This window comes from Aulonocara stuartgranti (genome assembly GCF_965226115.1).
Source record: "Aulonocara stuartgranti genome assembly, chromosome: 8".
Classification (NCBI taxonomy): Eukaryota; Metazoa; Chordata; class Actinopteri; order Cichliformes; family Cichlidae; genus Aulonocara; species Aulonocara stuartgranti.
The window spans coordinates 6,257,997-6,271,767 of NC_138959.1; the positions used below are offsets into that span (position 1 = coordinate 6,257,997).

General features: G+C 39.3%; 2 protein-coding genes across 3 annotated transcripts; both read right to left on the reverse strand.

Moving 5' to 3' along the window:
• Positions 1-203: 203 nt before the first annotated feature.
• On the reverse strand, positions 204-2,683 carry arl4d (ADP-ribosylation factor-like 4D). Its single transcript, XM_082543922.1, has 2 exons — positions 2,544-2,683; positions 204-1,617 (listed from the first exon to the last, which is right to left on the reverse strand). Exon 2 carries the CDS (start codon positions 1,503-1,505, stop codon positions 900-902), a length of 606 nt encoding a protein of 201 aa, XP_082400048.1. The 5' UTR covers positions 1,506-1,617; positions 2,544-2,683; the 3' UTR covers positions 204-899.
• A 2,104-nt stretch (positions 2,684-4,787) lies between these two features.
• On the reverse strand, positions 4,788-11,517 carry tmem106a (transmembrane protein 106A). Of its 2 annotated transcripts, XM_082542956.1 has the most exons (8): positions 11,119-11,512; positions 9,801-9,964; positions 9,419-9,482; positions 9,124-9,277; positions 7,410-7,550; positions 7,273-7,316; positions 7,096-7,149; positions 4,788-5,197 (listed from the first exon to the last, which is right to left on the reverse strand). In XM_082542956.1, exons 2-8 carry the CDS (start codon positions 9,955-9,957, stop codon positions 5,086-5,088), a joined length of 726 nt encoding a protein of 241 aa, XP_082399082.1. In that variant the 5' UTR covers positions 9,958-9,964; positions 11,119-11,512; the 3' UTR covers positions 4,788-5,085. The 2 variants fall into 2 exon arrangements, with proteins under 2 accessions (XP_082399082.1, XP_082399083.1); XM_082542957.1 differs by lacking the exon at positions 7,410-7,550 and having other exon boundaries at positions 11,119-11,517.
• Between the last annotated feature and the right edge of the window lie 2,254 nt (positions 11,518-13,771).

Genomic DNA, 13,771 nt, shown 5'->3' on the forward strand with positions numbered 1-13,771 from the left:
TGCAATATTTTGATTTGATCACTGAATCCACTTGGACATTAAAGTCACGGCTACAGATGATGTTCAAATATCACTGTAGAAGTGGCCAGAAAATCTCAATATTGAGGTGAATTTAGAGCTGAGAGATTATGCGTGCCATGTAATCCAAAAGGTTTAACTCATTCCTATCAACTACCTTCAAAATACAAAGATAGCAATGTATGTTCTGTACAGTGCTAGGTTTATTAAGTCTTCAGTTTACGAAAAAATTACAATTTGTAAAAACAGTATAATTATACAGTGGTAGCTAAATTTGTATATATATGTGTCTATGAAGGGAATGCACTTAGGATCTGTTAGGAATTAAACTAAATATCATTGGTGCTAAGTGAGCGCTGGACGCTGTTCATTTACAAAAAAGAAAAAGGAGCCTCTGTCCAGTACGAATACATATACACTGAATAAATATTTTGAAAAAAGATCAGTACATTGTGGAAGAAAAACAGCAATTTAGTGGTACAGAATCTGTGCAAGCCTTTCGAGGAATATAAGAACGTCATTTTAAGTAAATCTTCTTCATCAAATGGGAATGTGGCCCTCTGTGAGTCCTAAAGTGAGCAGGCAAGTGTCTTCTCAGAAATCTTCTTTAAAACAAGTGTAGAAAAGCACTTAGTGAGGACTAACTGCTTCAAGGTTTCCTTAAATCTATAAGCTGTCTAAGGACAGCTGCAGAACAAAAACAATGTCAATACCGTTTCAGTTATTATGAGCAAATCCATTTCTCCGGACCCTCAGGCCGTGTGTAATTGTTGTTTTGTTGGCACAAATTGCTTTCCCATTAAAGAGGACCATTAAGCCTGGAAGCATCTGAGCAGTGTATAAATCTCTGGTGTATAAAGGCCACAGTGTGAACCGGTAGTTCATCTCTTCCTGTTCCTGTTGTGCTTCACCATCTTCTTCCTCTTCAGGATCATCTCATAGAGTTTCTCCAAGCCCAGCTGGAGCCCCTGACCGTCCACAGCGCTGCAGCTCTGCACGTGATACAGCGTGTACATGCTCAGTTCATGAACAGAGAGCAGCTTCTCCACCTCGCTCACAGACAAGGCCGAGTCCAGGTCCTGTTTGTTGGCGAGAATTAGCACCGGGACTCCCTGATTCTCTGACGTGCGGGTGATCTTATGGAGCTCCACTTTGGCCTCCTCCATTCGCTCCACCTCGGTGGAGTCCACCACAAACACCATCCCGTCTGTCCTGCGAGTGTAGGACTTCCAGAGCGGACGCAGCTTGTCCTGCCCACCCACATCCCAAATCTGGAAGTTTATTCCACGAGATGCCCCAACTGCCACTTTGATCTTCTCTGTGTTGAAGCCCTTGGTTGGGATTGTTTTGACAAACTCCTTGAGTTTGAGCCTGTAGAGCAGAGAGGTTTTTCCGGCCGAATCGAGGCCAATGACGACCACGTGTAGGCACTGGAAGCTTGGCAGGAACGGCGTGCTGGGAGCGATATCAGTCAGCTGGTTCCCCATGACTCCAGCCAGCAATTCACACCTACTTAGGTGAGGTGAAAGATTCCTGTTTTAATCCGTTCTCAGTGGATTGGCATTTGGTCCCTGTCCAAGATCAGATGGTGCTTGAGGCCTTATCAAAACACACACACACAGGCTGGGTTAACATTTAATTAAAAGACAATGGGTGTTTAAGGAATGTTTGCAAACCAAGCTGCACTTAAAATGTTTCGCTACTACCGAGATGCTTACTTTACAATAGCAGTGTGTGTGTCTTCGAAATTTTAGATTTCAAACTATAAATGTGCCACATTACAGAGCTAAACATCAGTTAACTAGTGTCTGAGGTAATGTAGTTTCTTATTTGCTAAGGGTTAATCCTCTTAAGATTGTTAAACCTGAAGGGCTTTTCCTGGGCCAGATTGATTTGAATGCAGCCGATGGATAACATGTATTCAGGGGGTCTCTCTGCTGACTGCCTATAAGGACTGCTTCAGCTGCACTAATCCGGTTGTTGTTGACATCCTGATACCCATCAAACAGCTGCTGTTTGGACTAAATAAAACCATTACATGTTTACAAGGGCAGGTTTTATCTTGTTTTTTTGTTTTTATTTTTTACTTTGACCTCCCCCCCCCAAAAAAAAAATAATAATAATGCAGTGTGCAAAGACTTTCTGTACTCAGCTTGCACAAGCATTGCCCTGTCATGTTTATTGACAGATGTTTTTATAACCTCGTTGTATGACTGTGTGTATATATGTGTGTCTGTGTGTGTGTATGAGGAATAATCCACCTTTTTCTCCAGTTTTCTCCCTCTCCTGCATGAAATCTCACTATCTACCTCATGTGACGACGTGTTTATCCTGATCGATATACCGCAAATAAATTTAAGAACTTCAACATCGTCTACCTATTGAGCTTGTAGGAATCCTGATATATTGGATTGATTGGATAGGATAGGAAAATAAAACATGCATGCAGTTTGCAGAGCCTGCACGAATCCCAGCATTGAAAACCGAGCCTGACCTCTCCTCTGCATATTTAAAAACCTTCCTACCTTTTTAGATGTTCGGTGAAATCATCATCCACAAGCGATAAACACGGCCATAGTTCACAACAAGCGATCTTCGTGTTCTCCTCCAGCAGCACTGAGAAGCTCCGGAGAGACTCGAGCGCACGGCACCTTAAGCCCGGTGACGTCACGGCCACCTGGAGGGTTGCTGCTCCGCGCCCCCTGCTGGTGCAGCAGTGAATTGCGTGCATTCGGGGTGTCATGACCAGCAAACACTGATGCATAATAACGTGCATATAAAAATTATTACAGTAAAACACCCCCCAGTGTTACTCTTTCTTCAAGTGTGAGCAAGTGAAAATGCATTCATAAAACATCTACACAAGAAGAACAAGTGTAATTTCAAATACAGTGAGTTTGACCACGTTCCTTTAGTCTTAAGAGGTTGTGAACATAGAGTGAATAAAATTCAATTCCTGGGTGTTATAACAGATGACAAAGTTTGCTGTAAATCTCACATTAAACATAACCAAAACATTTGAAATGGTCATTTGTGTGTCTGCAAAAAGTCTTGCATATGCTTTTCAGAATTTGTGGGCATGCATTTTACATGTATTATATGTTTTTTAATCTACCTGCCTCTTGTTAATGGGTCTCATTTGACAAAAAGAGGTCAGTGGAACAACCTGGTTAAATTAATGATTTCAAACAACTTGCTAGTTAACTAGCTCGAGAAATATCTTCACATGTATTGGTCTGATCCCCACCCCAGTAACAGTAGTACTGTTACAAAATACAATTGAGTATTTATTGGTTTTACTGGAATTTTCACACTTGCAGTGGTTCAGGTTAGACCATTAACTTACAGAGACTCCAGAGTGCCATAATATTTGCATGTCATACTACTGCGTGAAGTGTGTGCCCATAGAGTATCACTCTGCAATGATACTTTGGGTCCACCTTGTGTAGAGTCAATGACAGAGCAGGAGAAAAATATTGGTGACTTACTGTAGGTAGGGCGGACACTGGGTTTGGAAAGTGAAAAAAACATATATTTTTATTGTACATATTTAGACAATTTATACTTTTTAATTAACTCTAGTTAAAAACATGACAAAAAGCATACTCACTAAAACCAAAAGGATTCGGAGAACAGCAGATGAAATAACAATGATGGGTAAATAACTAAGTACGCCCTGTGATACAGTAGCTTGGACACATGACCCCGCATTTGACTCTAGAATATGTTGGTATACAGAGAAGTTCATGGTGGACTCACTGATGGTGCTCAGGTCCAATGGCTCCAAAACAAACCCAAGACATAACCCCTCCACCACCGTGCTGACAGTGGGTATGAGATCTTTGTGCCGATGTGCTGTGTTTGGTTTTGGTTCAACTCTGCACTCTGAATTGTAACCAAACATCTCCACTTCGGTCTCGTCTGTAAAAAGCACATTGTTCCTGAAGTCTTGTGGTTTTCTTCAAATGTAACTTTGCAAACCTAAGCTGTGCTGCAGTGTTGTTTTTTAAATCGATTTCTTCTAGAAACCCTTCCAGACCGGTCATACTTAATAAGTATGTCTCTAATTTTACTATCATACTTTTAACATGTTAACTGAGCCCTGCTGAGTCTGGGATGTAGCTCTTGGCACTTTTGCAGTTTCTCTGAATGCTGCGCGGTCTGAGCTTGGGATTAATTTCCTGGGATGTCCAGTCCTAGAAATATTGTCAGTTGTCCACAGTGTTTTCCACTTATGAATAATCTTTCTCACTATAGAATGATGGACTGACCTTATAATTCTCTCCAGGTTTGTAGGCAGCAACAATTGTCTTTCCTTAGTGCCATTGTGATAACACACACCTGATTGCTTCAGACCAGAAAACAGCCAAAACATCTTCTTTTATAAAGCTGGTCACACTTGCTGATGATCAGTTAATCAAATGCATTTGATTAGCAGCACCCAGCTGCTACTGCTTCCCTCTCAGTTCCTATCAAAGCAGTAAAGGTTTCACAGGACTGCACAGAGCCATGTGACTGTCACATGACTGTCCAAGGACTATCACACAAGACCTTAAAACGAGATTGTAACTTTGGTTTATGCTTCTAAGTTTAGAAATTAAACATTATACCTGCATATTTTTCTGTATTAAAATTTTTAAGTTAGCGATATAAATATGCACTATAGTGTGACAATGGAAAGCTGACCTCAAGACAACCTGCTCACACCCTAGTGTTTAAAATATCATGAAGAAGCAATGAATGAGGGAAAAATGAAAACATATAATATGTAACATTAACCTTTACAGTTTAATAAAGTGCAAATGACCAACAATAAGGAGATCTATGGTCAACACAGTAGTACACACGTGGTCGCGTGCACACACACAAATTTAAAGACAATTTAAAATTGGTATGACTTCAAAATCATTTTTACATTTCACAAATTGTGCATTTTACACATATGCATGTTTGAAGCGTCAATATTTTTACATTATAACACTGTAGTGATTAATTTAAAGTCTTATTATGTGTTAAAACAACAGAGAGCAGTTATCGTGTATAAACTGCAGATTCAGTACACTGAAGTCATATTCTCACAGGATGTGGAATTGTTGAATTGGTGCCACAGTCAATATACTCAAAGGTCTCCACGGACAGCTGCTCCGTGTGCGAGAGATACGAAATATTCATTGTCATTCTGAAAAAAGAAAAAAACATCTATGTTACATTTTCATATTTCACGTCTGTGCTAATTTTTTTTGACTTCGTTATAATTCTGGGTTTATTGATGGGCGTTCCCTTCAACTCTAGGAGCATTTTAGTGTCTTTTAGCTGTTACATCCAAACTGATTCTCTCATTGGCTTTGTTTTCAGCCACATCAGCCAAAAGAGCTGCAATAAACCCGCTGTGCTCTGCGTAGCCAGCAATAAACAGCTGACAGACAAAGCTAGTAACCAGCTCGTGAGTCTTTCCAAACAAATCAAACAAATCTAAGATGAAATAAAATCCCACCTGACCATCCTTTTTTTTTTTTTTTTTTTTTTTTTAAGTTAACATGTTCTTTATTTCTTTTTTTCTTTTTTTTTAAATCCCACCTGACCATCCTAAGAATCAGCTGATTATTTTTCTAGGGCACAAACTTTGGCATGCCTTCATTAAAATACCAAAATCCAGAGTGTCAAAATAGGACTATATAAGAAATTATTTTTGCACAGAAGGATCCAAAATGAAGATAAAAGGAAGAGTTTTCATTTTCTGCAGCTTGTTTTGAACAGCCACCCATCCCGTACAGTGACATGATCCTTTGCATTCACTTTTCAAAGGTGTCTGCAGTGAATTATCAGAAAACGTCACCCAGATTACCAATGCTTTTTGTCTGTTTCTGTACATCACAGACATTAAGTTGGTGCAGTTTTGCTGTTGAAACTGCGATATATCGCACGTTACTGATGCTCAAATGCTGAGCAAAAATGTGATTCCTGTGGATAGCTCTCGTTCTTATGAAGTGGTGAGGACTGAAAAATGCTCGAAAATATACTCATCAGCCACTTTTTAAGTACAAATGTTCAACTGCTCTTTGACCCAATATCACAGCAGCATTTAAGCATGTGAACATGGTTAAGATGACCTGCTGAAGTACACACTGAGCATCAGAATATAGAAGAAAGCTGCTTTAAGATGCTCCCTTATTCACAAGGCTTCTCACAGCAGGTAGCTCCATATGTTTTAAGTTGGCAGATTTCTTTTTTATGCCAAATCTCCCCAAAGGGATTTCTGTCTGGATCCATCCTGACTTATATCAACACAGTGGTGTAGAGGATGGTTTCTTGTTATACTTTGGGCCCCTTGGTAACAATCGAGCACCATTTAAATGCCTACATGAATATTGTTGCTGACCATGACCATGACTGTGACGAATGCTGTTTGGTTCCTTTTTTTAAGCAACTTAAAAACAACATGTACATGTAGTCAGTACAATCTATTTGAACTTTATTCTGTCCATCTATTTATGAAACTCAGGGTAGTACGCGAGGGGGCTGGAGCCCACCCCAGAATATCATAAGGTACACATCTGGACAATTCACCATTTTCTCACACAGCTAACAGACAAGCGCACAACCATTCACACCCACCGCCAGTTTCAAATCATAAATTAACCTAAACCCACGAATCTCCCCACACAGAAAGGTCCTGGTTAGCCGGTAGATTCAAACATAGGACATTCTTGCCACCACACCACTGTGCTACCTGTCTCTTAATTAGTCCAGTTAGCATCAAAGTTCTGAGCCACTGAAATCACTGAATGAGCACATTTCTCTCGAACGCATTTAAGGTAAAAAGCAGCTCCTCAATAGCAGCACTGTGACTGTCCTGTGGTTTAATTCCAAGTTCACTGAATTTCAAAGGAAAAACTGGACTTCCAGGAAGACCTTTCATGTCCTTCAGATTAAAAGATTCGACTTTGGCTTTGTGAAGAAAAATAATTTTGTGGTTGTGGTTTTTGTGCACAGCGGAAAAGTGAAGCTTTTAACATTGTGGGTTTAAAAAACTCAAAAGTGTCTCTGCCTCTTCCGCTGACAGAGGTTGACACTTACTGAAGCTCCAGAAATAAGGTGTGAATCTTGATGCTGCTTGACTTGCAGTAAGAGCTGAAAGACATGAACAAGTTGTGCTGAAGTCAGACATTTAAACAACAACAATGGACTCTAATAGTTTTTATCTTGAGATGTTTTTTTGATGTTATGTGCTGAGAACAAAGATTTCTTTCTTACGCTATGCCTTCATCTTTAATATCCAGGCCAACTGAAATTACATTCTGTAAATTATATCAGAGGACACAGAGATAAGATGTTAAACACATGATAAATGCTGGATATCAACAGGACCTGTTATCCAGTCTGAAGCTTACAGATTTCAGTGATCTGGGCTCGATTGCGGTCATATTAGTGATCTTGTTCTTTCCCATGACTGTTTGACCAACCACAGCCTGAATGCTGAAGTCGACAATCTGAACTGAATAGTAGTTAGTGTTGGTGATGTTGATGAGATTCTGCAAAAGGAAAAAAATCCACAAGTCAAGTGCAACCGACACACCTGTGCATTATTAAAAAGTGTCTGGGAATTTTAAGTGCCCCACCATCTAAGTGGGGCAGTGACCTACTGTACCATCTGTCATGTGAATGCAACGCAAGTGCTTCTTTGTGGATAGTGTTTTGATAGAGGCAATAAAAAATGTGGTTGTAAAAATATGGCTTAACTCGTTTACAACTATGTATGAGGGACCTCCACTTGTTAACACACACTAGTTATGTTATGCTGCTTGTTTCCAACTAATTCTACATATTTTTATATAGAATCGGTCACCAAGAATTCAGAAATATTAATCCCAACTTCAAAACTGTCAGTCCCATTTTCTAATGTCCATTTTCAGAGATTAAAAAAAAGCATGCTTAGAGCCAATCAGGGTTTAGCATAGCTCCTGTAGCCATAGTCTAATGCAACCGATGGTGCAACAGCTATAATGGGAAGCAACGTCTGCAGGACATACATGAGTCATCAGTTAGAACTTGACGTTCATGTTATTTTAAAACATGTTACAAAGGTGAGTCATTTTCAGATATTTATTGACTCTCAAAATCCAGTTGCCTAATGTTTATCATGGCAGAAGGTTCAGAGGTCACCTCCTTCCTTTGTCCACAGATTTGCAGAGATGTGGGTAAAAGAGGGCAGAGACACTGCATGACAAATCCACAGTAATAGGAGGAAGTCTGTCATCAAAGCAGACAAGCATATATATACTGTAGTTTACTAGTTACACTTAATTAAGCTGGGCAGATATTCACAAACCCCAACTTACATTTTCTATTCAGTTCATTGAGGTTTGAAGGCATTTGTTTATGCTCAGCTCTCTTAAGCTCCTCCCACAACATTTCAGTCAGGTTGAGGACTTTGACTAGGCCACTGCGACACCTAAATGTTTTCTTTTTCATCTATTCTGCTGTAGATCTGCTGGTGTGTTTGGGATCATTGTCTTGTTGTGCGACTGAATTTGGCCCAAGTTGTGCATCTAGCAAAAGGACATTGTTCTAGGAGTCTTAAATCTTAACTCAAGACATGTTGCCATGTTCTGGTCACAGAGAATAGGTTTTCTCCTGGGAACAACTCATATTTTTCTAATTTACTGTCATGAACTTTAATATTTAACATGCTAACTGCAGTCTATAGAGTCTGAGATTTAGCTCTTGGATTTTTTTGGCAATTCCTGTTAGCATTGCACAGTCAAATGTGATGAATTTGCTGGGAAATAAACTTCTGGAATGATTGTAGATTGTAGCACTGCTCCAGGGCTGCAAACTGCCAAAACTGCACAGTGTCCTGTGAAAACATTGTTTTTTCACATGCCCATATTTAAAATTTAACTAAACTTTGTGGTATCTCAAAAACAGTGATCAAGCCAGTCATCATTTGAATTATCGGACTATCTCTGATTAGCCTCACAACTGGGATGTTAATGCCCACCTAGAAACATTAAGTGCTGCCCAGATGTTTGGCTGCATACAGTGTTTTTTGGTTACTGTAACACCAAAACTACTGATGAGCAGAGTGATTTTCAAATTACTTACTGTGACGTCCATTTTAACTTCATCTGGGATGAAGTATACTGTGACTGATTGTACAGACACTGGGGTGAGGGTGACACTCCGTGGGAAGAGGAAAAAGAGGATCAGACAGCAAATAAGGAGACACAGGCCCATGGAGATGCAGACATGCAGCTTCCTGAAACAGGGATATGCAAAATTACATTTTAAATAGAGCAACAGTGCAAACCATAAACACAAAAATATTTCTAACTCGCTTGTTCAAAACTGTAAAAGCACCCCTCACACACACACATTCATGTACTGCTATACTCCTTACGTGCGTCTGGGTTTCAGCCTTACATCATTACACGGTATGACGGCAACGAGCTGGTCTTCTTGTCCTGCCAGTACAAGATGGAAATAAAGGTTTTGTTCTTACCACAGAAATGATGTGAAAGTATCTTAGCTGACACCAGCACATAGCCATGTTTTTAAGACTCCTTCAGTCAACTTGCTATTAAATGTGAAATGAAAGTAATTTGGAGAAGAAGAAGTAAACACTGTGTCAGTTTTTCACGACTGGTTCCTCTAGTTTTTATCATGCATGGGAAGCATTCAGCAGACAATGATGTCAAAGCCTTAAAACTCCAGTTAAAACAGTGGAAAATTGACAATAAAGACAGATAAAAGCAGATTTTTCTTCACAAAAAAAGGCCAACCTCTGGGGATTCGGCCAGTGCCACGGCATGTGGGGCAGTTGTCCCCTGTTGTGTTTTCATCCATGCTACCATATGGAGGAAAGTGCTTCATTCCTTTCACCTTCTCCATCTTTTTTGTTACATCAGGATCTCCTTTATTTTGCTGCTGTGCCACCATAGCACTCCTGAAAGAAAACATCCAGTAAAGAGCATGTTAAAAGGGCAAAAACCACAGTTTATAACTCGCAGTAAACAGCAGTGACTGTTGCCCAGTCAGCTGTTACTCACCTCCCTCACAAACCTTGAAATGACCAATAAATGATGCTTATTACTGCAATACATGTTAGGATGTGAGCAGAATCTACAGTGTGGGAGTGATCAGAACCTCCCTGAATTACTTTTATGTTTCCTGTCTCCGTTTTAAACAATGCTTTTTATGCTTATTTGTACTAGAGTAGCTTTTGAAGTTCAAAATCATTATACCAGGCCTTCCTGAAGACCCTCAATTCACATGACAAAACCAACTTTCAACTAACCTTTCTCTGATTGGTTGCCTCTAGTAAACAGATGGTGGTCAAGACTGACACTACACAGTCATAACATATAGATAGATAGATAGATAGATAGATAGATAGATAGATAGATAGATAGATAGATAGATAGATAGATAGATAGATAGATAGATAGATAGATAGATAGATAGATAGATAGATAGATAGATAGATAGATAGATAGATAGATAGATAGATAGATAGGAAGAAGTCAAGACATTTGAACTCAGATGACAGATGTTAAACTGGTTTGTTGTGTTTGGTTTGTGCTGTCCTGCGGAGGCACAAGTATGCAGGAAGTCTCCATAAAGCCACACTAAAACAACAGTGTGCTCTGTGTTTTAGAAACAGTTTGTACTCAGTCATAAGCTGAATATGAATTACAATTTTTGCCTTTAAATTACATATTTTAAACTTATTTCTATATGAAAATGCAAATAGCTTGTTCTATTACTCAGTATCCTGTGACTCTATAAACTTTAGATATAATCAACTAGATAAGTGAAGAAAATTATTTGAAATACAATAAAATGGTTTATTCAGTTTTCTGTGAGTGAAGATTACAAATTGTATCTGCTGTATATGAAAGACTGATCGTTACTGTGCAAGGCTTGAGTGTAAACAAGTATTTAAACACTAATTAAGAAATAAACGACTGAAAGTATTACTCCTAAACGTAATGGATGATTCTGAAGTCTAAAATTATTAAATGTATTATTAATTTAACAAAATCACAATTTTATATGCAATACAAATTAAGTTAAAAACCTCATCCTCTGCAAACTCACCTCACAGCTCACAATAAGTCCAAATATCATTCAGGATGAGCACATTAACGCTGCTAGCTCCTTTATGACTCAGCTTTTTCAGAAGCTACATTAAGACCGTGGTGCAGCTGCTTCATATACACACAATGTACTGAGTGCAACACTTCCTTGTCTTTTTATGTGTCACTCATTTCCTGATCACATGTGCTATTATCCAGCCCTACTATCATACCACAATAATTTGCATATCAGCTAACGTGAACTATCTTTAACGTTGTGTCGTGCCATGGTCGTTACTCACGACCGAATTTGTTTCCCCTGCGTCGGGAGCGCGCACTGGGCACGGAGACCGGATCCAGCTCCAAACAACTAGACGTGGAATAGTGACGTTTTACTTTTGTGAAACACATTACCGTTCAGTTTGTGGGTTACAACAGGAAATGATTTACATTTCTTGTTCTCACGTGGTTTCGGATTATCTCAAACCGAGGACGTTTTGCCCAATAAGAGGATAATCACGTGTAAACTCGATTCATATAAACTTTAATACTCAATATAACACTTCTTCAACAAGCAAACTGACGTCCTGTAAAAATGTCATTTGCCCTGATTGTTGTACATCTCCAAAAGTTGTCTGCTGGAAACAAAAATACACCTTTCTGAGTACAAACAACTCCCTATTTTCGTCTAGTAAAACACATTTCTGTAGCTAGACAGACCGCAGGAATTCATAATAAAAACATAGCCTAAATGTAATAAAATGAGCCCCAAATTATTGTGAAAGATCTAGATTCTAGTAGAGATTTAAATTTAAACAAGAAACAGGTAGGAAACAAGGCAGGTATCTCTCAAAATACAACAGAACAATGTAAAAGGAGTAAAAATGGCAATTAGAAAATTATTTATACTCTTCTCAATAATCAGTGGAAAAGTTTTATTGGTGTTCAAGCATTGAAACCAATTTTAAAACTGCTGACCAGCTTTTTGCAGGTTTCTTCTGGGATTTGGCTGGAAGGCGTCTTTGTCAACACCATAATCTCCAACTCCCTGCAGATTCTCTATCAGAGTAAGGCGGGACACTCCAAAATGTCACAAGATGACTTTAAACCTAAATACGGCAGGCGGGTGAATCATTTGGGGCTTAACAGTATGTTTGTGTTGTGTATTTACACCTTTAAGCACCCACACTAGACACACAACCTATTTATGCTATATTCTCTTCAATAAACACAGTGTTCTGACATCAGGTTCCTTATTTCATTCCACTCTGCCAGATGCCCTGCTTTGTTAGCAAACGTTTTAAACAGTCAAATCCTGTACAAGTGGCCACAACCTTTAAACACAACTCCATATTTGACAGAGACGTTACCCTTCTCCTACCATATTTGCCGTTTCATAATTGACCCACAGATTTCAGTTCAGTTTACTATAACTGTCCCGGCTGGCACAGCTTTTGGATGCAGTTGCTAGTTTCAATAGAGAAGAGGTTTTGAGTGGGCGGCATGTGAGCGTTTGATATGAAATATTAGTCTTTGAAAATGTATTAAAACAGGAAATGAGTCAGTTAGAGTGGCAGATGTGTGCGGGCCTGTGCTGGACCTCTAGCAGTATCTTCATTATATGAAAACCGACTCTATGAGATCCTAAAGAAATTGATTTTAAAAGTGAAACTACTGATTTACTGGGGTTTTCCCATATAACCATCTCTAAGGTTTACAGAAAATGCCCTGAATTCACAACATGTTGAACCTTGTAGTAAATGGCCTGCATTTGTATAGCGCTTTTCTAGTCCATAGGACCCCAAAGCGCTTTACACTACATTCAGTCATTCACCCTGAATGGCAAGCTACATTGTAGCCACAGCTGCCCTGGGGCGCACTGACAGAGGCGAGGCTGCCGGACACAGGCGCCACCAGGCGTAGTGAAGGCTGCAGAAGGCTAGAGAAGGAAACACAACATGGAAGGCCACTCCTGTTGGCTAAGAACAGGAACATGAGGCTGGAAATTGGACAACAGAAGGTTAGAAAAATGTTGTCCATTCTGATGAGTTTGAATATTTGCTGTGGGATTTAGACGGAAAGCTCAGAAATGGGTATAAACAAACAGATCCATCTTATTTTATATTAACTGATGGCTGCTTCCAGCTGACTCTACCTCACCACGACACAAAGCTCAGATATTCTCAAACTGGTTTCTTAAACATGACGGTGAGGTCAATGTACTCAAATGGCCTCTGCAGTTATCATATCTTCAGTAGAGCACGCTGAGCTGTGGTGGAACAGTCATGGATGATGTGAAGGCATCAAATCTGCAGCAACTTATATGATGCTGTCATGTCAACGTCGACCAAAATCTCCAAGATATGTTTCCAGCTGAATCTATCCCACAGTGTACCTAATAAAGCGTTAGTGAGTGTACATCTAGTTTAACTGATCATCTGTTTCCCTTTGCTTACAATCTCTATGCAAAAATTGGCAGTTTACTGTGTAAATATTACAGCTGTATAAAACTTGTAGTTGCATCTGAAACACAAAGGAAGTTTACAAAAATATTTTTTAGTAATATGCATTTTAACATAGTTTTAACACTGAGTCATTAAACTGTAAAAGTCACTAAGTACTGTTACTTCTAAAGAAATCGGGGTTTATAGAGCTCCTGGTGGTTTATGGGGCGA

Coding starts and splice junctions, on each gene's coding strand:
- arl4d (XM_082543922.1), bottom strand. CDS start 1,505: ATGGGGAACCAGCTGACTGATATCGCTCCCAGCACGCCGTTCCTGCCA.
- tmem106a (XM_082542956.1), bottom strand. CDS start 9,957: ATGGTGGCACAGCAGCAAAATAAAGGAGATCCTGATGTAACAAAAAAG. Junction 7,551..9,123: donor AAGTTAAAATGGACGTCACA/GTAAGTAATTTG, acceptor TTCCTTTTGCAG/AATCTCATCAACATCACCAA. Junction 7,150..7,272: donor ATTAAAGATGAAGGCATAGC/GTAAGAAAGAAA, acceptor CATGTCTTTCAG/CTCTTACTGCAAGTCAAGCA.